Source organism: Octopus bimaculoides, chromosome 4 (assembly GCF_046866305.1).
Source record: "Octopus bimaculoides isolate indiv1 chromosome 4, ASM4686630v1, whole genome shotgun sequence".
Lineage (NCBI taxonomy): Eukaryota > Metazoa > Mollusca > Cephalopoda > Octopoda > Octopodidae > Octopus > Octopus bimaculoides.
The window spans coordinates 24,842,954-24,866,370 of NC_142931.1; the positions used below are offsets into that span (position 1 = coordinate 24,842,954).

The 23,417-nt window shown below is 35.2% G+C and overlaps 1 protein-coding gene and 1 long non-coding RNA gene across 5 annotated transcripts in view; one reads left to right on the plus strand and one right to left on the minus strand.

Moving 5' to 3' along the window:
- Positions 1 to 20,219, minus strand: part of LOC106883075 (uncharacterized) — a 335,438-nt gene extending 315,219 nt beyond the window's left edge. Inside the window, exon 1 of one of the 4 annotated variants that reach the window (XM_052966955.2) lies at positions 19,350 to 20,219. Coding sequence is in view for 1 of the 4 variants with exons in the window: in XM_089350513.1 (XP_089206639.1) it covers positions 19,350 to 19,384 (35 nt within the window). In the remaining 3 variants the exon portion in view is untranslated. Of the gene's footprint in view, positions 1 to 1,532; positions 2,090 to 2,204; positions 2,667 to 19,349 lie in introns of those variants that run through there. The other 3 variants (XM_089350513.1, XM_014933956.3, XM_052966956.2) reach the window with 3 other exon arrangements.
- On the plus strand, positions 402 to 23,198 carry LOC128247564 (uncharacterized). The gene is made up of 3 exons (XR_008263881.2): positions 402 to 1,142; positions 7,648 to 7,707; positions 21,969 to 23,198. It is a non-coding gene; the product is annotated as an uncharacterized LOC128247564 (long non-coding RNA).
- The last annotated feature ends 219 nt before the right edge of the window (positions 23,199 to 23,417 follow it).

The window sequence follows — 23,417 nt, forward strand, 5'->3', positions numbered from 1 at the left end:
GATGATTATATGTGTACAGTTATAACCACACTAATGGAACACAGCAGTCCCTTTTGTCTAAGTGATGCTCATCTACTGATGAGCTGAAAATGCATTTTGGACAAATGCACAAGGGCAGAGCAGGACTACTGTTAGAGTGATATGTTGACCAAATTATTCACTAAATTTGTTACAAAAAAATTTAAAACAAAATCGGGGTTGGTTAGTCATCTGAGACTCCATGGCAGAAATGCTACCAAACCTGTTACAAGTATGCGTGAGCAATGAGAAGGGAATTCTGCATGGAGTCAATGGTAATCATATATAAACATACATACACACACACAAACATATATTTTTTTAAACTAGAATTTACGGTATGCTTTCTTTAAATTTTCACTTTTAGTTTTGACTTTGTTAATTGAAGTAATTTAGGACATGCAGTATGATTTTTCCTTTAATAGAAATGAAAGGGCACAGTTGAGAAGAGTAATCGAAGACTGAACCCAAGTCGTAGACACAGACCAATATTCTACACCACACATCACCAACGAATCTCTATGTAGTCGCTCGACTGGCTAGAAATAGCAGCGAGATCTGCCTTAAATCACACTCTACCTACTCACTTAAAAAAGCAAAACTCACTGGACGACTGAATAAAATATGAAATGGTCGCGACGAACATACCAACAATCTACGGAACTCACACATATTTATTATGCACAAAGAAACTGGCATTTTTTAATCTTTTTCTCTTTGTTGCAGTCATGTGAAACACAGAAAGACGTCACAGAAATACAATATTTTCAAAACATTGTTAATATATTGAAATCCACGTTCGTGTGTGTGTATATATATAAAATAATAATTTACATGAGTTCAAGGCCACGCATTTTGCAGCGGAGCAGAGCTGACCGAATCGTCTTCAATGCAAGTGGTTATTCTAACAATTTTGGAAATGTAAAAAGTAAAGTCGACCTCGGCGGAATTTGAATTTTAAATCTATAACGTAGCTAAATACTTTGAAGCATTTGGTCTGGTGCTTTACAGTTATATACTCGAACCTACATGCACATAAACAAATATGCACATACATTTTATTCAAGAATAGATACATGATTACACAACAGCTACCGATGAATACAAACCAAATCATAAATAAGGTAAATACACACAGGTATAGACTTATAAATTAATAGAAATATTTTCAGTGTTTCAAATTCATTCCCTTTTAATTTATTACAAAGAAATTATAAACTTCGTCGTATAATTCAACTGTAGCTTTCTTTTCTTTCTTTTTTTTTTGTTATTTTTTTTTCTCTTAGTAAACAAGATTACATTCCAAATAACAATGGTCATGACACTTGAGAAATTTTTGTAGCTTTCTAGCAAAAACAAATGAATGAAGAATGCTGAATTATGTTAAGAACCTGTTTTATGGGGACAATACGCACATGCACATATATTTATTTTTTATATATACGAGTGTGTATTTATAAAATGTATATTATACACATAAACATGTACACAATAAATTGAAAATATATACATACATATAAACCGCATGTATAAACATCTCTCTCTCTCTCTCTCTCTCTCAATCTATCTATCCGTCTGTGTGGAACACAAAAGTCCTAATTTAATTGTCTTTGTCGCAACTTTCTTGCATTGCCTTTATTTTTTTCATTTGTATTTGTACATGCATATATACAATATGTACAAACATGTTTCCATGTATGAATGTGTGTGTTTGCATGAAAATTAAACCCATTCTATGTCTAGTAAGTGTTCTTTTTTCTAACATACGAACCATCCCTGGACAATTATGTGTGTGCGTGCGTGTGTGTGTGCGTGCGTGCGTGTGTGTGTGTTTGTAACACGACTATGTTCAGGTTTGGTCTTTTTTACGGAAGATTTTTCATATTTCCTTATCAGTGATCTATGTTTGGTTTGGAACAATAATGTTCCAAAATCCATTGGTCTGACCTTTCAAGACTTTCACACTCATTTTCAAAATAAAGGTCCAAATAAGGAAGCACGAAAAAAATCCTTAATACAAATAATCAAACAAAGACACAGTCGTGTTTTTAATATAACTAGTTTGCAAGAAAAGCTGTTCCTGATACATACACACACACATTCTTTCTTTAAATTTTCTGTTTTAGTTAGTGCATGCAATGTTATTTTTCTTTAAACGGAAAAACAGTTCAAGCTAAGAACATTACCTCGGTTTTCCTGCAATTGTTTACCTCTCTTGCTTCTATATACGCTTTCGTAGTAAATTTTGCAGACAAACAAATACAAAATTTATATATATCTAACTCATTCAATAAATTAACCGCCGCACAACTTTACAAAGTCCTTGTCATGTTACACGGATATATGCATACACAGATCCACCCAGCTGTTGTTATATTTAATACAATGTAAGGTCGATTTCCCCCTTGTCTTTATATTTGTAATGTATATTTTGGAAGCATATCTGAGAAAACTCTGTGACAGTTTTAGATGACAGTATCTCTTCAGATGTATTAAGGAGGGTCTATGTGGCCTCGGAAAGTATTTCAGAATTGCATCGACAGTGGGTGGTTAACAACTAGAAAAACACCCAGACAATGCACAGAACGTGATATAAACAAATACGAAGACAGACAAACATTATTAGCTGGATAGGAAGACAAAAATAGATAAATATGGAGTTAGATATAAACAACAGACAGACAGACATAGATAGATAGATAGAGATAGATAGAGATAAATAGATAGATAGAGATAGATAGATAGATAGATAGATAGATATGCAACAGCAAGAGTGATGGCAAATGCGACTGTTATTGATAGAATTAAGGGGTGGGTATTTGTAGATGTATATATTGATGTTGTTATCATCGATGGTCATTTCGTTATTTCACTGTTTGCTGCGGTTTTTCATTGTTTATGTTGCAACTGAATGTTATCGATGTTTACAGCCGATCGTTAATAACGTTAGGGCTATCACCGCTATTTTTAGTTTTATCTTTTACAGCAATCGTTTATTGCTGCTGCTGCTGATGGTGGTGGTGGTGGTGGTAGTGGTAGTAGCTGTGTTATCCGAGAAGCGTGTAAAGCTTTGCTTATTGTTGGAGTCGTACGTGTTGTTGTTGTTTTGCCCTAGGTCAATTGTGATCAAGTAGACCTAGAATGAAAAGCATTCTGGCCTTGACTTTTTGTTGTCTTTTTAAGGGATATTTTCGACTATTACGACATTTCCTTTTCCAACAGAGTAAAGTATGGTTGGAGGTAGAACAGTCTTAAAAGCATTAAGTGTTCCGGCATAACCCTGTAGTTATGCCAGTGTTCCGCCCCAGGCAAAGCGATGTACTGGGGTACTACATATATAAACACAGAGTACATAGATTAATATTGAGCCCCTAAACTCGTGACCTCCTGAGCAATTACTCAGTGTGGCCATACCTTAAGACAGCAATGGTATGAAGGAGAAATTAGGGTAAATTTTCAGATTAATACCGCACGATTACCTAACCCTAACCCTAAAACCCTAACCGTAACCCTAATCCTAACCCTAACCCTGACCCTAAAACCCTAACACCCTAGTGAAAATCGTGCGGGTGTTAATCTGAAAATTTACCGAAATTATTTGCTGTTTCTAGCAATTCGGATGTAACGTAACAATGCTATTCAGTGAATGTTATACTAAATACCAACATCGACATGCTACCCAGTATTTAACTGTTTATTGTTTCTTTCTTCTGTGTCTTGTCTAACACAACGTGGAAGTATGAAGATCAGCATACAGTTGTTTAGATCCAAGTCAGTCTTGGTCGAACAGACCTACGACGAAAGCCTTCCAGCTATGACTGCTCCACCTTTTTGTATAATTAAGATGACATTATCTAATGTAACCCTCCTCTTTTTAAGACAGTACGGATACGATTTTAAAATATTTGGCTTCTATTTCTAGTTAGACAAGTGGCATAAGTGCGAAAAAGAAATCTGCTTAGTGGGTGCAGACCCACTAAGGTCCAAAATTTTTTACAAACAAGGTCGATCTTTACAATTTTAATATCAAAGCAAACACGGATGTAATAATAATAATAATAATAATAATAATAATAATAATAATAATAATAAAAGACTAAAACAATACCTGTTGTCATAGGTGCCCGAGGAATGATAGCAAAAGGGGCTGATTCCTACCTAGCTCAGATACTAGGAACCCCCAAAATGGCAGAAATTCAAAAGATAGTGCTCATGGGAACTACCCATATCCTACGTAAAATATTGTCTATGTAATCTCAAATTTTAAAACAAACTTGTAATTTTCTTATGTTTTCTTAAACATTCTCTAGAACAATACTATGTGCAAAACCAAATATGTGACACCTTAGGCATAACACCAACTTGAACTTGTTGTCTCTTGAGGTCTCTGGGGTGAGACTTGGGAGTCAACTTGTACAAATACAAAGCAAAAGTGAAACATATAATAATAATAATAATTTCATTTGCCACAAGGGCGAAGGACGAGGGGGACAACAAAGACAAAGTGTGGGGGACTTACATATAAAATGATTTTAAAAAAAGGAAAAAGAAAGTATACAGAGAAAAAGAAGGGACATATGCATAGCATACAAAGGCTTTAAAAAATGTGACAGAGGGGATGATAGAGATGTGGCCTTCTTGATACAGGAAGACCTCTAAGGATAATCGACGAACCCCACTGTCCGAGGTTTCCGTGAAACCTCAGGAGCAAGTGCCCTCTCCAATTCCTTCTCTCCGACTTACAGGTCTACACTTAGAGAAGTACCATCCACACTTGCCATTTTCGCAACTTTTTACCCACCTTTCAAGAAACTCACTCGAGGACAGCACTTCCCTCTCCATTCTCAATTTCCTTTTCAAGTGAAACTCGAAGAAGTCAATGAGAGCTCTACCAAAGAGGAATGTATCTGTTCTCATGCCTTCCAGCCTTGTCCACCAAACAACCTCTTTCGCCACAGCCGCCAGGCAAAGGAAAACTGCCTTGCCTGCCCGATTGAAGGAGGGCAGCAGTACGATCATAATAATAATATAATTATTATTATCATAATTGTGGTTGTTCTTGTTGTTGTTGTACATAATCAAATTAGATAAATCCAATAATGGAAAAGTAATGTTTCAAATCAGTCCAAAAATGTTTCTTCGCTCGTTCGATTTGGCAATGAAGATTTTCAGGAGGATGTTCAAAGCGCTTTCATTGCCCCACAAAAATGTTAAGGGGTGCGTTTGCATCTACTACACCCCCTATTCTTGGGTCTATGTCCAGTAGCCGGATAGAAGCTTCCTCACAAGTTCATAGTTATAGTTGTTGCTTAGACTTAGACCATTCCTGACACAGGAGATTTATGATTAAAAGTATTCCAACCATAGCAATCCCGTCTTTTTCCTGTATGCAAGGAACCTTACACCACATTATCTAAAAGAGTCCTTTTCTAAGGCAGTAGGGTGTGATTTTAAGGAAATTTAGCTGCTCTTTCTAGTAAGTCGAGCGACCTATTATTGGTAGTAGTTATAGTTTTAGTAATGTTGTTGTAATCTTTGTTAATACTACCAAGGTGACAAGCTGGTAGAATCGTCTGGTTTTACGTTCTGAGTTCAAATTCCGCCGAGGTCGACTTAGCTTTTCAGTCTTTCGGGGTCAATAAATTAAATGCCAGTTAAGTATTGGGGTCGATGTAATCGACTGGTCTCCTTCCCCCAAATTACGGGCCTTGTACTTATAACAAAAAAGATGATTAATAATAGCTTGGGAGTAGACAGTCTTCATTCTTCGTTACCATATTTACTCAAGTACTATGCGACATCGAATGCGATGCGATCCTCACTTTTTATACCTAAAATTCAGCTATATACACGTGTTTGAGAATAAAGCCTTAGTTGAGTACAGAGTGTAGTACGAAATTAAATACATAACAAGGAAATTATACAATGAACTTCATCAGCTAACCTGTTTCTGCTACAAGGTGAACAAGCACTCAGCTCTGAATGCATTACATGTTATAGCAGAAACAGTTGCAAGCCAAAGAAGTTCACTGCATAACGTGTGTGTGTGTGTGTGTGTGTGTGTGTGGTCGATCTAACTGTTAAAAATAGCAGGCAAGTATCCTTCAAGTCGTTCTTTGTCTTACATAATGAAAGGACATACTGAATATTGCAATCCTTCACAAAACTCCAAAACAAAAAAGACGAGATGGTCACTCTTGGAATGCTTTGATCAAATCAGGACTGATTTGAGGCTGAATAATATTTAGATCCGATCAACCCCGTGTAAGCAAACTTAGGATCAAAAATATCCCAGTCATGACCACTGCACTTTGTACAGCCAGTACTAACTATACTGTTCAGTATGTGATTTAGCTGCCATTTCTTGCAAATTGAGCGAATACATGAGAGATTCGTTCACTTGACAAACAACGAATGTTGTGGGGTTAGTTTTTATTTTAACTCCATGCCAATTCTGATTGAGCAGACCTATGATCAAAAGCACTCTAACATTGACCATCCAGTTTTAGGTTTTCGAGACAGTAGACTGTATTATCTAAAGTGGTCTTTTTTTTACACGGGCAGTGGGGCATGATTTGAGGAAGATTTATCTGCTATTTCGAGCGACCGCTAAGAACACCCCGACACAGATGCACACATGTTAACCAATACTTTTATTGTTTTTGTCGTTTAGCCTATGTTCCTCCAGACCGAGCAAGCTATGATCAAAAGCGTTCCAGCCGTAACCATGTTATCATTTTTCTGATACAGAGAACCAAGTACCACGTCATGCAATGTTCTTTTCTAAAACAAATTAGTTTGATGAGGGTGATTCGGTTACTATTTCTAGCAGGTCAAACGACCGCTTAGAGGTTCCCTCACTCTCTTGTCACCACTGTTGGGTGTCTGTGTCAGAATTACGTTATTGCTATTGTTCTGGTTTTATACAATTGCTATTTCCAATTTGCTTGGGTTATTATTTTTTGTTTGTTTATGCCTTATGTTTTTTTTTTTTACTATTGCTCTTATAAACATGTTTTTTCTTTCCTAAATATCATAATTGTTCTTATCAATATGGTTCATGATATTGATGACGATAATGATTGTGCGTTTTTACTAAAGATGGACAGGTTAGATTTATCGTCTTTTGTTTGAGTTCTGATGCAAATAATTGGATAAGCTAAAAATATCATAACAAACTTTCAGAGTTACCTTAGCTACAATCGAAAACGAACCAGTTTATTGATAAACAAAACTGAATCTAAGAAACAGCAAATAAACACACAAACCCTTGAAAGCATCGCCAAAGAAAATTTAAAAGAAAAAAACAACTTTTTTCCCTCCCCAAAAGTTGATTACTAAATAGAAACAGCAATGACCCATCACAACACTCATTCTGTTATTCGCAACAATTTCTACGAGAGAACGAGGAACGATGTCGGCAGTAATCAGCAATTATAAATATTGACATGAGGTGGAATGAATGTTACGTGAGAGGTGAAAAAGTATGGTAGTCTATAAGTATTCAAATATATTGGCTGTTTTAAAACTATAGACACAAAAGCATACACACACACACACGCCTGCACATATTTACAGTATACTTACATCCATCATCATTTAACGTCGACTATTCCGTGTTTATTTTAGGCAGATTTTCTACAGCTGAATGCCCTTCCTAAAGCCAACCCTCACCTGTTTCCAAGCAAGGTAATAACAAACATATTCTCGCAGAATATAGGAAATGAATGACGTTGCTGATATGTCAGAGACACTCACTGTACAACTGTCATGCAATGTCAAGACAAGAAGACACAAACATACATTCACACACACACACGTGTATGTATATATGTGTGTGTATATATATATATATATACACAAACACACACACACACACACACACATATATATATATATATATATATATATATATATATAGATAGATAGATAGATAGATAGATAGATATACAGTAGAACCTCAGCTTTCAAACAACTCTGATCACGAATAAATCATACTCTATCTCTTGTCTTTCTCATATTCATTTAATACACTAGTACCTTGGTTTATGAATGCCTCAGATCATGAACAAATCGTGATTTATATATATCTATATCTATCAATATATATATATATACACAAAGCACAATTTATTCGCGATCAGAATTGTTCGAAAACCAAGGTGCTACTGTATATATATGCAGAAATTGCAAAGATAATCTGGATCTCGACTGAGGAAAGAAAACTCTGAATGACCCGTCCTTGTTTTCTTTGTATCGCCTATCTGGAGGTTTTGTTGTCCCTTTCTTGTATCACCTAACTGTCTGGATGTTTTGCGTTCTTGTCCCATTTTGTATTATTTATCAAAATAAGCAGATTTTAATCACCTTATTTTGAAATTGTATGGATAATACCATACTTAATTCTGGTGACTAAACTTAAGTACTATATTTACCTTGAATATATATATATATATATATATAATATATACACACAAACATATATGGCAGGCTTCTTTCAATTTCCATCTACTAAATCCACTCCCAAGGTTTAGTTTGGGCTGGGACTATTGTAGAAGTACCCAACCCTGTAGAAATACCCAACCCATGCCAGCATGGAAGACAGATGTTCAATGATGATGATGATGATAGACACACACAAATATACATGTATGTGGGTGTATATATATATATATATATATATATATATATATATACACACACACACATCATATATCAATGGTTCTCAATCTGGGCCCCTTTGGCCCCTTGGGGTCCATATAAGAATTTCAGGGGTCCACATAAGCAAAATAGTAAACTGGATCCACAGTAGTATTTTAAGGCTCTATGAAAAAATGTTGATTTAGATGCATATATAGCACGAAACAGCTAGGTTTCTTTCTCTGGTGTTTTACATAGCTCAACTTATACATGTGAATGCATCATAAACAAAATAGGAATTTTAAAGGTATCATCTATTAAACTAGTTTTTAAACAACAAATGGCTATTGGGGTCCACCAGAATAAAATAGTAATCAAAGGGATCCATAGATAAAAAAATGGTTGAGAACCACTGATTATATATACGTTTACAGAGAATGACAGACAAGGATCTAAGTTGAATGAGTAACTTTTGACAACCACTATTCAATAAAGTGATCAACACATAACAATTATTAAACAATTTGTACTGATTAAAATTACAGAAACATAGAGAAGGGGTATAACTTTGATTAGTTAATTTTTGTTGAAAATATACCGTAAATGTATTGCAACTAGGACTCATTCCTGACATAAAGAAATATATCAAAAAGATTTACTTTATAAAACCTAAAAACCAATCCAGGTTTTAATTTTTACACTCAAACAGCTGATAAGCACTGTTACATTTCTACCAACCTTATATTTTCTGCATCTTTTAACTAAATGAATGATGCAGTTGTTAAGTGGAAACAAGCTAACACTATATATATATATATATATATATATATATATATATATATCGCCAAGCCAACATGGCAGTCCGAAAATTAGGACGAAAGCTGCCGTGAATTAGCTCCAAGAAGCCATCGCCTCTAGCTAGCTATGTGACACACGAAACCTGTGTCCTTTATAACCTATATATATATATATATATATATATATATATATATATATATATTTGGAATTTGAAATTTGAAATCGAAATCGAACCGAATCCAACGACTGGCACCCATGCCAACCTCTCCTTCATTGGACACTAAACTCTGCTTGAGACTAACACATTTCAATAACCATTAAATAATCACACACACTTTTTCCATTTTATTTTCATTATTTACCGTCCTCGCGACCCCCTTCTTATTGATAACGGGGTCACAAACTATATGATGAAAATCCAGAGTTACTCATGGTCGGTGAATTTTCAATAAGAATGCGAAGGTGGTGTATCAATTCAAAAATCGATATCCACGAAATAATCATACTATTTGATTTTTTAATGCTAAAAACCTTCCTGACAACCATCTTTGTAATCCCCAAAAATATCATAACCTTTGGTCCAGCCATCTGGCCATGAAGAGGGAACAGACAGACATAATGCCTATTATAGTAAGATAGCAAATCTGCCCATCTATGATGGGAAATAAAAGGACAGTATCGCAAATCTAATAAACCCTCCTAAATTCACAAACTCTACAGAGTGGGGAATCCAGAGTTAATCCTCATCGCCAGAATTTTAACAAAAAAATCAAAGGTAATTTATTAATACAAATTCAATATCCACTAAATAATCATCCTTTTTCACATTTTTTTCACTAAAAATCTTCCTGATTATCTCCTGCATAATCCTGAAAACCGTTGTGATCATTGGTCCAGCCATTTGACCATGAAGAGGGAACAGACAGACAATACCTATTATAGTAAGATGTAAGCATGGGAGCAAATGATTCAGATGGAGTAAGAGATTTGACTGGACTTTATATATATTTCATAAACTTAAAAGCTTTCAGTCTTTAGGGGAGAATTAGTAACTCTAACTGCAACCCTAGCACCATGGGTACAAAAGAGCTCTAGTAAGAGTAGAAGCTTCAATATATCCTTAGAAGCTAATATTAAGTCATTAGTAGTGTTGATTTTATAGATATAACTTTGAATTTGATTTATGGCTTCTACTACCCTTAAAGATATCCCAATGCATTTTTAAATTATATTAATGAATTTTGTGGCTCCTCTAGATTCATAGTGGAAGCACGTGGCTTAATGGTTGAACTCATGACTGTAAGATTGTGGTTTTGATTCCTGGACTGGTGACGGATTGTGTTCTTGAGCAAAGCACTTCACTTCAAGTTGCTTCAGTCCACTCAGCTGGCAAAAATGAGAAATGCTGTGAGAGACCGGTGTCCTGTCAAGGTGGGGAATATATACAGCATGGAAATAGGGAAACTAGCCCTATGAGTCTATAAAACTCAGAAAGGAATTTTACTTCTTTTTTTTTAATTAAATTCATAACTAATAACATAGTAAAGAAAATCTGAAAGTTTGTAGCATATCAGTGAATGAACAAATTTTTAATTGTTAATAATGAAACTTTACATAGAAACAGTTTTAAGGATAAAATATCATACATTTCAACCTGAAATAGAATAAGTGAGAACAGGAAAAATGTTCTAGAAAATTTACCTGGTATAATCCTCTCTACAACTCTGAAATGGCTATTCCTACAGCTAAGATACTTTTTCTTTATTTAGTAAGCATTTTCCTCTGCAAGATAGATACCATAAAATCAGAAAAACTGTGAAACTATCTGCCTCTACTACATGCATAGCCCAGAATATTGTTTCTAATTTAGATAAACTAAACAATAGTAGATCTTACAGTAATATTTGTATGAACTCTGACACCTATCTCCTTAACTCTAATTACTAAACTAAAGAAACTGTCTATTAATATCTACGGACTGATACAATGACAAATATTGACTTAGCCACCATTAATTTTAAACTCAGGAATCACAACCACAGGCATACCTTCAGAAATTCTGTTAAAAAGAATGTTACATTCTTTTCTGGGTACTTCTAGAAGCTGAAAAACACCAACAATTACTACAACTTCAAATAGCATTTACTGGAAGTCTTATAAGGTAACAGAAAGCTCTGTGACTTATATAAGGCTGAAGTGATGGAAATTCTATTAATCAATAAGAACTTGGAGAAAATCACTATATGTAGACATAAAATATGTAGGTTATACCTGTATTTTTAACCATAATATCCTAATGGCTGATAATAAACAGCTAACTTTAAATCTCTGAAAATTTAAGCATACATATTACATTTTGTATTAATGGTACTACTGTAATTACAATTCTGGCTATAAACTCTCAACATACATAAAATATGAACCAGACTATTTCTACAGACATAACCAGTTAGTATTCATAAAGAACTGAACTTCATTTTCCCTTCCTTCAGAAATATTATAATCAGATTGGCTACACTTAATGATTTTAAAATAATGTGCTGGTTATTTTAATAGCATTTTCCCCAATTAACACTCATTGCTATGTCCCTGAACATTAATGGATTGATAATTATATCTGATTTGCTACAAGGAGTTTTATTTAACACATAATTATTAATATTTATAAGATAAATACTATATAGTAAGTTACTTTAATTGATTTTGATTCCCCACACATAACTCTCTAAAACAGTAGGTTTTGAATTATTAGTGATTTGAAATGCTTTACATCAAAGTACAACAGCACATAAACATTCACTTCTCCACTAAATTGAAAATCTGCTGAGTTGTTGAATTCTTTGCACTTTTGTACAGCTGTGAGAGTTAGATGTTGTATTGCTGATGCACCAAATGGTTTGAGCAACTTCACAAACATTCCCTATGACCCATCATGACCCATCAAATAAATTTTCCAGAAGACCTGGGCAGGCCCAAATCCACATGCATCCAAGAGATGGTTTAATGATCTTTGATGGACAGACTACATACTCTCTATGAATGAGTCCAGGATGTCATGACAGTTATTCTATGGAAAGATTGAGTAAGACAAACACCAATAAGTACAACTTAAATTGAGCCAAATTCCAGCCATTTTGAGATTATGGTTATAAACTGATATGAGTGGCTCCACTGATGATCCCAAGCAGCCTGCAACTTTTAAGAAACGGAGTGCTTGCAGAGCCTTAAGAAATCTATGATAACAAGCTATGATAGTGCCTTACGCAAGCTATAATAGCTATGTGGTGCCTTAAACAAGCTATAATAGCTATGATAGAAAGGCATCTGCTCTTGTCCCAACAAGCAGTATTTCATGGTTAAACTGCAACCATAACAATGCATTTTACTTCAGCCTCAGAAGTTCATATGCCAGTTCACAGACACTGACAACACAACATATCTTCTTTGAGCTACACTGTGTGTGTGTGTGTGTGTGTGTGTGCATGCAAGTATGTATGAATAAGTTATGACTTATGACTGCTTGGAATGAGGACCTGGCTACATGGTAACTACATAATAAAATGCCCTGTAATAGAATGAATTTCCCTACTGACATGATAATTCTAAAGAGTTTACTATGATTGTATTTAAATATCTCCTAAGTATTACTTTGACAAAAAGATTAATTTAATAATTTAATAGGATGTTCTTAAGAATATAAACACATTTTTTTACTTCTGTTGCTAGGTTGATGACAATTATGACAAAAGTTATTAAATTACTACCTACAATAATATATTTTCAATGACTGTAATTAGTGAGCTCTTGTTTACTTAATGGTTTAAATAGAAAATTCCTACAAAATTCAAATATGTTTGAACATATAATTACAATACACTTAGTTATTTTTCTAATAAATTTTACCATTTTTAAAAATTTCATAATGGAGGAATTCATATGTTCACAGGATTTCATTTATTTAAGCAAATATTAATTTTGATAGTTATTAAAAATGTATGTAATATTAATATATCCTGAATTATGAATGTATGAATCTGTAACATCGGAATATTTTGTAAATGTAGAAAACAGGATACAAAGAACACTGATTATAAGAATCTGCTAGCATGTATGTCATCTTTAGATATGTTTACACTTTTTTTGTATTATTTTGTAGTTATTTTTTTAAATATTTTTAATATAGGTGTAACTCCTAATAGCATTCAGTAATTATTGGAGATATGTATGCATATATGTTCTCTTTTACTCTTTTATTCCTTTACCTGTTTCAGTCATTAGACTACAGCCATGCTGGGGCACCAGCTTGAAGAATTTTAGTCAAACAAATCAACCCCATTATTCATATTTTTAAGCCTGGTATTTGTTCTGTCAGTCTCTTTTGCCAAACTGTTAAGTGACAGGGATATAAACACACCAACACCAGTTGTCAAACAGTGGTGGAGGACTCAAAGAAACACACACACACACATATATATATATATACGATGGGTTTCTTTCAGTTTCCATCAACCAAATCCACTCACAAGGATTTGGTCAGCCCAAGGCTATAGTAGAAGACACTTACCCAAGGTGCCATGCACTGGGACTGAACCTGGAACCTTGAGGTTGGGAAGCAAACTTTTTACCAAACAGCCACACCTATCATTAATGATTTTAATATGAAGTCCTTTATTAGAATGAATAAGATCAATCAAATTGTGACAATCTGTATTTGGTGTTTAATATAAAAAATTATAATCTACACAAGTTTTAAAATGTACAAAGTGAATGTTTGTTTTATACATTTACAAATTACTCTTAGTATTAACATGCTTATGGTATTGCACTATAAAACTAACCAGCCAAAGTTATCCATCTTTATAATTCTATAAATCAAGTAGACATTAAACGATGTTAGTGGCAGTGGTGGTGATGGCAACAACAATTCTAACCAGTCCGAGTAATTTAATTATTTTTTCAGCAGAATGTTTAAAGCATCAAACAAGATGCCTTGTGGTATTTCTCCTGACACTTTACATTCTAAATTTATATCCTGCCAAGATCAATTTTGGTTTCATTCATTTAGGGTTGATAAAATAAAGTGCCAATCTAATACTGTAATTAACTAACCACCTCACTCAAAATTACTGACCTTGTACCTAAAATAGAAACAATTGTAATTTAAATATGTCCTTTATATAACTCACGTTATATATTCTTTATGAAGTGGTATTTAGTAATATCATTTTCTATCTCTCTCTCTCTCTCTCTCTCTATATATATATATATATATATATATATATATATATATTTTTTTTTTAATGTTTCACCTTCTTTGCACAAGTGGGAAAGTCTTCTAGACACTGTGTTGCCAATCATCTCAGTTCTTTGTCTTCTTCTATGTAAGGCTCAATATCCTAAGATGAATCTTCATATTGTTCAGCATCTTACCAGGTTTCCCTCTTCTACAGATGCCATCCATTGTGAGCAACAAGCACTTCATGCAGCTATTTTCATCCCGATGCATCACATGCCCTCTCTGACCTCTGAGTTCAAATCCTGCCAATGACAACTTTGCCTTTCATCCTGTCCAGGTTGATAAAAAACTACCAATCCAAGATGATGGAGTGGAAAAACTGAAAATATCAAACTGCTGGACACCTTGTGGTATTTGTTCCAGTTTTGGAGTTGAACTCATGTCATGGCCTACATTGTCTACTTTAATATGAACACTTGACATTTCAGTTGCCTTTAGCACAGTCTACTCTGTTACAAGCATTTAGGCCAGATTTCCAGTTCGAGAATACCATCCTTATTCCCCCCCTCCAACCAGTCTCAGAACCCTGCAATGGATCATGGGTGCTGCCTTTCCTCCTGATTGAAAGATAAAAAAAATACTCCATTGTTCTTGCAGACTAACACTGCATATCCATCACAGCATGCTCACTTTGTTCTTCTAGTTTTTCCAGGTCCTTCTCATTCAGAGCCCACATCTCATTGCCATGTAACATTGCAGTTCATACACAAACACCATGCAGTCTACTTTTCACTTTAAGAGGGAGAGAAATCTTGTTACCTATAGAAGTAAGAGCTGGTTAAACTTGATATGTAAACACATATGTGTGGGTATGTGTACATATCCTGGAGTCTACATCTTGGGCCTCCATGATACCCTTTCATCTAATACACCCATCACACACCTCAATCACACATCCCTTGTATCATCTCTCAATCACCTATGCCTCTATCACCCATTCCTTTATCATCCATTATTCATTGAAACACAATTTTTCTCTTGGATCAATTGTATTCTGTCATTCATACCCACACATCCAGTGAATCATACCTGCTTAATTCCTTTCTAACCTTCACAAATCCTCTGCATTTAAGGCTTACATCTCACTATTAAACAGCACTGTAGTTCACACACGACCATCATACTGTTCCTGTGTGAATTGTGATGTTGCATAACAAGCAGGCTTTGGCAAGAAGCAAGAGTGTTAGACACTCTTGCTTCTATGACTCATCTCTCAATCACTCCCTTTCCTTCTTTTACTTCCACTGTACTATACTGTCAATGCAACTAAAAATGACAATTAGTCTCTTCTGTTCACCATATATTACTTCCAGTGTAACTAGGGAGGTCACAGGATATATCTGCCTCTTTCTCCAACACCCAATCTCTCTCTTTCTCATCAACCTAGCTCCCTTGCCTAACAACAAGGGATCTCACCAGCTCCGCATGTACCCCAATATTCTACCATTGCTCTTTACATACCCCAACCTATCTATTTGCCACTATTCCCTCTCAACATTTATGTTATGCATCTCTCTCTCACCCCTATTTTCTCTAGTGCTGGGACCAAGAAGATAAAGTACACCAGAATACACAGTTAAGAATACGTCGAACAGCCCTTCTACTCTTGACAAATATATGAAGAGATTTTCTAGTGCTGGTGCCACTCTGTAAAGTGCTTGAAATTAGAAAGGATATCAAGCTGTAGAAACCAATCCAAAAATGAATCTTACAAATGAGATGTGGTCCTCCAACCAGCCAGAAGAGCAACGACTTATCCAACATATGCCAGCATGAAAAATAGATGAAAAATATAAATGGTATTTTACCCTTGCCAGGAAGCTTTGTAAAGGTCTTTAGTGAATTTTTGCCAAAGCCTGCTTGTTATGCAACATCACAATTCACACAGGAACAGTATGATGGTCGTGTGTGAACTACAGTGCTGTTTAATAGTGAGATGTAAGCCTTAAATGCAGAGGATTTGTGAAGGTTAGAAAGGAATTAAGCAGGTATGATTCACTGGATGTGTGGGTATGAATGACAGAATACAATTGATCCAAGAGAAAAATTGTGTTTCAAAGGAATCAGAGAGAATACACAAGAGAGAAGACTGCTGGGATGGTCATGAGATAAGTATGTAGAGTAACAACTGCATAAGGAAGCTAAAGAAACCTGAAGAAGAGGGAGACTGACATAGATATGAGATGAAGTGGAGAAGACTGATCTCAAGATATTGCATCTCATGAAGATGACAAAGGACCATGTTGAATAGTAATATGCAGTGCTTCAGAAGATCTGATCATCTGTGAAAGCTTGGTAAAACATGTAAAAACTGTAAGAGGTAGTGGTGAGGGCTGAGATGTATACAGTATCTGTCTCTACATTTGGGCCTTTGTATATATCAAGTAACCATCGGCTCTCTCTCTCTTTCTTGCTTCCCATTTCTCAATCATCCCTATTGTATTCACTGCTCTATGCACCCTGTGAAGTGACAGAAAACATTAGGTATCCCTGCTCAATATATCCTCCACTACCACAGGTATTTCACTAGTTCTCTCTCCTTCTAAATCATGATGCTTAAGTAATGAGGAATTGCATCAGTCCTTTGATATCCAATACAACTATTCTTTTTCTCCTATGTACGGCTGATCAGCGCTCCCATTTTTTCCGCCTCTCCTTTATTGACATCCAACACTCACTAAGCAATAAAAAAAATTACCTTTCTATGCAGTCACTTCCATTCCCTCTCTGATTGGTTATACTTTACTGACATCTATCACATCTATCTCTCTATCACATGTCTGTCTATCTATCTATCTATCTATCTATCTATCTATCAAACTATCAGTCTGGTGTAGGGGCCTTAGTATCTCTTTCATCATGATGCTTGAGTAATGAAGGATTGCATTGGATCTAGTAATATCTGACAACCCCAAATCTCTCTCTCCTACATGCAAACATGTAGCTACCATTCATGTTTATTCCTCTCAAGTTGCCACTTTATTGACACCCATCACTCTCTTACCATTGCTGTCTCACTATTCATCACTTGCGCTCCACCTAACCAGCAAGTGCAGCATTACTCTTCTATACTACTATCCACTACTCCCCCTCACTACACACTAACTATTGAAATCTATCACATTCATACTACCAACCATTTCTACGACTATGACTTGTCCATTCTCTCAATACCCTCAGTAGTTAGTCACTAATTTCTACGACTATGACTTGTCCACTCACTCACTACCCACAGTAGTTAGTCACTCATTTTCACCCTGCCATTACTGTTCCTCTTCATCATACTGTCAAGCACTATAACATCCCTGTGTACCCCACTTACACAATGTAACACCATCACTTTGTCTCCTCCAACGTCTTCTCGCATCGTTCTCTCTTCCTATCATCATTTATCATCTGCTGTCACCATCTGTCCTACCAAATCTATGAGTAACGTAACCCTGAACAGAAACATGCTTCAGTGGTGAAGATCTTGTCTTGCAGAGTAAAGAGCAACCTCAAAAGTCCTCATAAGTACTGATAAAACAAGTGTATAGGGGTCACTCTCTAAAGAGACTAGCGAACGAGCATAGACAACGTAAGATTAAAAGGACCCTTTAGTACCGTCATCTGTATTGGCGCCACGATAAAATACTCCCAGCACACTTTGTATAATGGTTGATGTTAGGAAGTACATTAAGCGTAGAAAGCATACCAAAATAAAACGTTCGAGCAAGACGTGATACATCACACACACACACGTCTAGAAGGGCAGAAACAAAAAATAAGAATTGAGATCATGACGACCAATCTGACCCATGCCAGCATGGAAAGGGGATGTAAAATGATGATGATGTGTGTTCATATATATAAGTGTATGTATGTATGTATATATACATATGCATGAGTGTGTATGTATATATATATATATATATATATATATATATATATATATGCATGTATACATATATATAAATTTATGCATGTGTATATACATGCGTGTGTATATATATATGCATATATGCCTGTATATATATATATATATATATATATATATGTATATATATATATACAGGATCTTATATATATATATACACACACGCGCGCGCATGTATATATATACATGTATGTATATATATATATGTATATACACACTCACACGCACTTATTTACATTTATTCATATATTTATAACACACGTACATATATATACATATGTGCGTGTGTGTGTGTTCATTTTAGAGAAAAAAAATAACCTTTCAGGATGCTTGTAGTAGAATATATATATATATATATATATATATATATATATATATATATATATATATATATATATATATATATATATGTAGGATGCTTGTAGTAGAAACGGACTTCTCGAAATGAATCAAACGCGTTAATTCAGCAAGATCACTCATTTACACACGTACAGACATATGTAAACATGACAGACAATAACAATCACGCAATTATATATAACTTTTAATTTTATGCTTCTTCTTCTTTCAATGAAGATACCATGTAAACAAGCACGAAGTCTGTCTGATTTTTGTTATTGTTTGTTATGCTGTGTGTGTGTGTACAAATGAAATCAGTAACTGAATAAAACTACTACTTACCTTAAGTTCAAGTTTTTAATTAATTGTATTTTCATCTATAACATGTATGAATATAAAAATAGATGTATCTACATAGGTATATATTAGTTGTATTTATACACCATGTATATTCCAGGTTGAGGAAATCTTTTGTCCTCGTGGCTGTTATTTTGGTTGAACGTAGCTGCTTGTAATATATATATGTATGTGTGTTTGTGATGTTGTTTGTATATATAGGTGTATGTGTGTGTATGTCTACGTAGATATGTGTATGTAAATGTTTATGTTTGTATGTTCGTTCGTGTTAATGAGGAGGAGATTTGTGTGAGTGATAGTTTCTTTCAGTCGATCGTGGATGATTGAGGGCGTGTTATAATAGGAAATCTCTCAGAGAGACTTGTAACAACGGCTGACCAAAGAGTGATCCGCATTGTTACAGATATCACCAACGATTACGTTCGCTCTAAGTAACTAAACACCCACCCTTACTTCGCGGATTTTCATGAAAAAAGAAAAGACAACACCAAAACAAAACAAACACACGCTTTACAGAAAGAGATACATGTACAATTTGGAAACACATATTTCACAACGTACATACATTCATGCTGGCGTACGTGCGCTCACACATGTATTCATCCATATAGCAGAATACACACTCATACATAGTTAACACCCAACTAACACCGTTACAATAACATCAACATTAATCCAACAAACCCGATACTAGTTGCAATGATGATGGTATTGGTTATTGTTGTTGTTATTGCAAGTGCGTGTGTGTATGTGTGTATATGTGTGAGTAATGTTATTGTTGTGGTGGCGGTGGCAGTGACGATGCGACCGTCTGAGTTGTGTTCGTGATGATTAAAACGAGTGTTTATAGTTACAATGGTGATGGTGATAAAAATAAAGGAATTAAAAAAAAGCTGGTAATCGTGTTTTTATTGAAATAAAAGAGGCAGGGGGGGGGGGGATTGAGAAAGAAAAAGATAAACACAAAGAGAGAAGAAATGACAGAATAGAAAAGGTAGGGGGGTGAGATTCGAGAATGAAAATAAGACTCTTAGAGAAAAGTGAATGGATAGAAGTAAAACTCTACATTATTGAAGAAATAGGTGACGTTGATGTCTGACAGCTAAATATTCATCCACGCAGATGTTAGACAAGACAATATATTTTCTTGATTTCATTAAATTCAACTAAATTTGATATATACAAATAAAAGTTGCGTAAACAACATAACAAAAGCAGTAACAGCAATTAATGTAATATATATTTTATAACTATAACACACTGGTACAGACACAATTTATATACAGTATTTTTTTTATAAATTACATGGAATAACAGGATAACGTGGGCAAATATAAACACGTGTCTCTGTACATACATTAACCCATTAATGGTTTGGCTAAATAGCGGGTCTAGTGAAGAAAGTTCCAACATCTGGTTATGCATACCCAAATGCCCCAGTAATGTTTACTAAAATAGCAAGTTACTTTTAAAGGAACACAAATTTCTGCATAGACAATATATCTGGTAAGTCTGATCTTCATGCCCAAGAGTAGAAAGTCAATGATGTTTGAATTTTTGCCACCTATTGCTATCCCTCGGGCTCAGCAACCCTTCTCCGATTCTGAATCGTTTTCTTGAGATCTAGTGTCTATATTTCGATTTTATTCTTTGAGGTTAGGTTTTCTTACTGTCTCAGTTCAAATTGTTGTTATTTAGACCCCCAAACAGCTCTGATTAGGCAGACCCTATGACCAACCTGTATGTTACTCACACATAATGTGTTCAAAAACAGCATTATGCAATGTGCTTTCCCATATTTTCAAGACCACGATGTGGTTTAAGAAAAATTCAGCTGCTATTTCTAGCCGATCGAGTGACCATGCAGAGGTTCCATTATGTTCAAATTGTTAAACGTCCATCTGGATGATATTCGTGTGTGGAAAAAGTTCGAGAGAAAATGAAGTGATAAGAATGACTGAAGTAGGCGGTTGCTAGTTTAAGAAAGGAGAAACATGAAAGATAACTGGGCGGAGGTAAAGAATACGTACACCACCCGTTTTTGGCGTGACCTTAACCCTAACCCTAAACCCTAAGCCCTAACCCTCCACCCTGAACACCTGGTCTGCGTATTCTTTACCTTAGCCGACAACTGAACCCTGGGTGGGGGGCATCCAAGCTACAAGAATAATGATCAGAGAGAAAAGGATAAATATAAAATGTTTTGTGCTAGGAAAACAACGTAATCTCCTTTCGTTAATTTGGAGAGTTTAAATCATCTGGCACTATAAAGTACTGACAGAAGTTTGTGTTTCCAGCTTGTTTTAGTTAAGTGTTTTATTGATGTCATTCAAGTTATGTTTTTTTTTATTTACAATATTTTTACTTTATTAATTTTCTTGCTTTTGGGGGTGGGGTTCAGTAGAAACATCGTTAATGTTTGTACTACAAGAAGAGGTTCTATCTACTCTGGCTGTAGAATTGTAGAGAACTTAAAGAACCCCCCCCCCCTCCCACCAGAGACGTACTCCAGGAACATTGTTCAAACGCCTCTGTTCCCTCTTTCAATAGCACCTCTATCTATACTATTCAAGTAAAGCATACCCTTTTTTTTTCCTCGTGCAGGTACGACCAAGTGATCCAGCCGTTTGAATCCTAATCTGGGGTATCCATGAATGTCTTACTGACAGATTAACTTCAGGAAAAGGAATGTTTGTCTTCTCTTTAATAAATTGCCTTTCAGAAGAAATGAGTTCAGCAATCCAAGCTAATTTAATTGTGATTAATTATATCAAGTTCCTTTGTCTATACCGGTTGGTACTTTATCTCCCCACATTACGTATATGCAGCAAAATGGATAGCGTCAACAAGACATTTTTTCGTTAAATACAACCTCAATACATGATGAAAAAGGCAGACGTTTATTAAAAACTTCAATAGCTACTAATCACAGTTGATAAATTTTAAAACTCTCTTCCTCTCTTGTTATATTGATATGAATATACCTTTTTTTTCTGTATCATATTCAAGGTAAGAGTCGCAACAGAATCAAATATACTAAATTGCATCTACACGCTAATCACGTATTAATATTAACTACTTGATAACTGATAACTAAGTCTCCACCCATCTGTCGCTATCAATTGACTAACAAAACTCAATAAGCAACATTTTAGTACAATTAATCTTTTTTTTTTACTTTTTTTTTTGACAAGGATATCTATATATTAGCAGACATTACACAGATATTAACAGATCTGAAAGAGTTGCTGGTCATTAATTTTTTCATATTTATTTATTTATTGCTGAGTCATGAGGAAGGGACAGTGCCCTTGGCCTTTACAGATTCTCTGCAACCAGTGAGGTTACACCAATGATCTGTTTATACGGTTGCAGGTCAATATCTACAGGAATGACATGAACTGGGAGAAGATTCCAGAGTGTTGATATACTGGGATGAAAGGACAGGACTGAGAAAAGTAGTTACTATGGGGCTGAGGAAAAAGACTTGGGTTGCAACAGGAGGGATGAGTGGGTTGTGGGTGCCTGAGTGGTGGAGGTATGAGATGCCACCCAACTCTGAAGCAGAGACCATTATAGTACAATAAAAAAGGACAGAAGGAAGAAACAACATCCCTATAGGCCAGAGACCAAAATGTGTGTTAGTAAATTCCCACTAACACTCTTCCAGTTATGACAATGTGGTGCGTAAAAGCACCCATTACACTCATGGAGTGATTGGCGTTAGGAAGGGCATCCAGCCATAGAAAACCATGCCAAATCAGACTGGAGCCAGGCACAGCTTTCCTGTATGCCAGCTTAGTCAAACTGTCCAACCCATGCCAGCATGGACAATGGATGTTAAATACTGATGATGTATATATATATATATATATATATATATATATATATATATACACTCTGCTAAGTGGCTGGTGTTAGGAAGGGCATCTAGCTGTTAAAATCTTGCCTGTACAGTCATGGAAGTCTGGTACAGGCTTCTGCCCAGCCGGCTCCTGTCAAACTATCCCACCTATGCCAGCATGGAAGGCGGATGTTAAACAATGATGATAT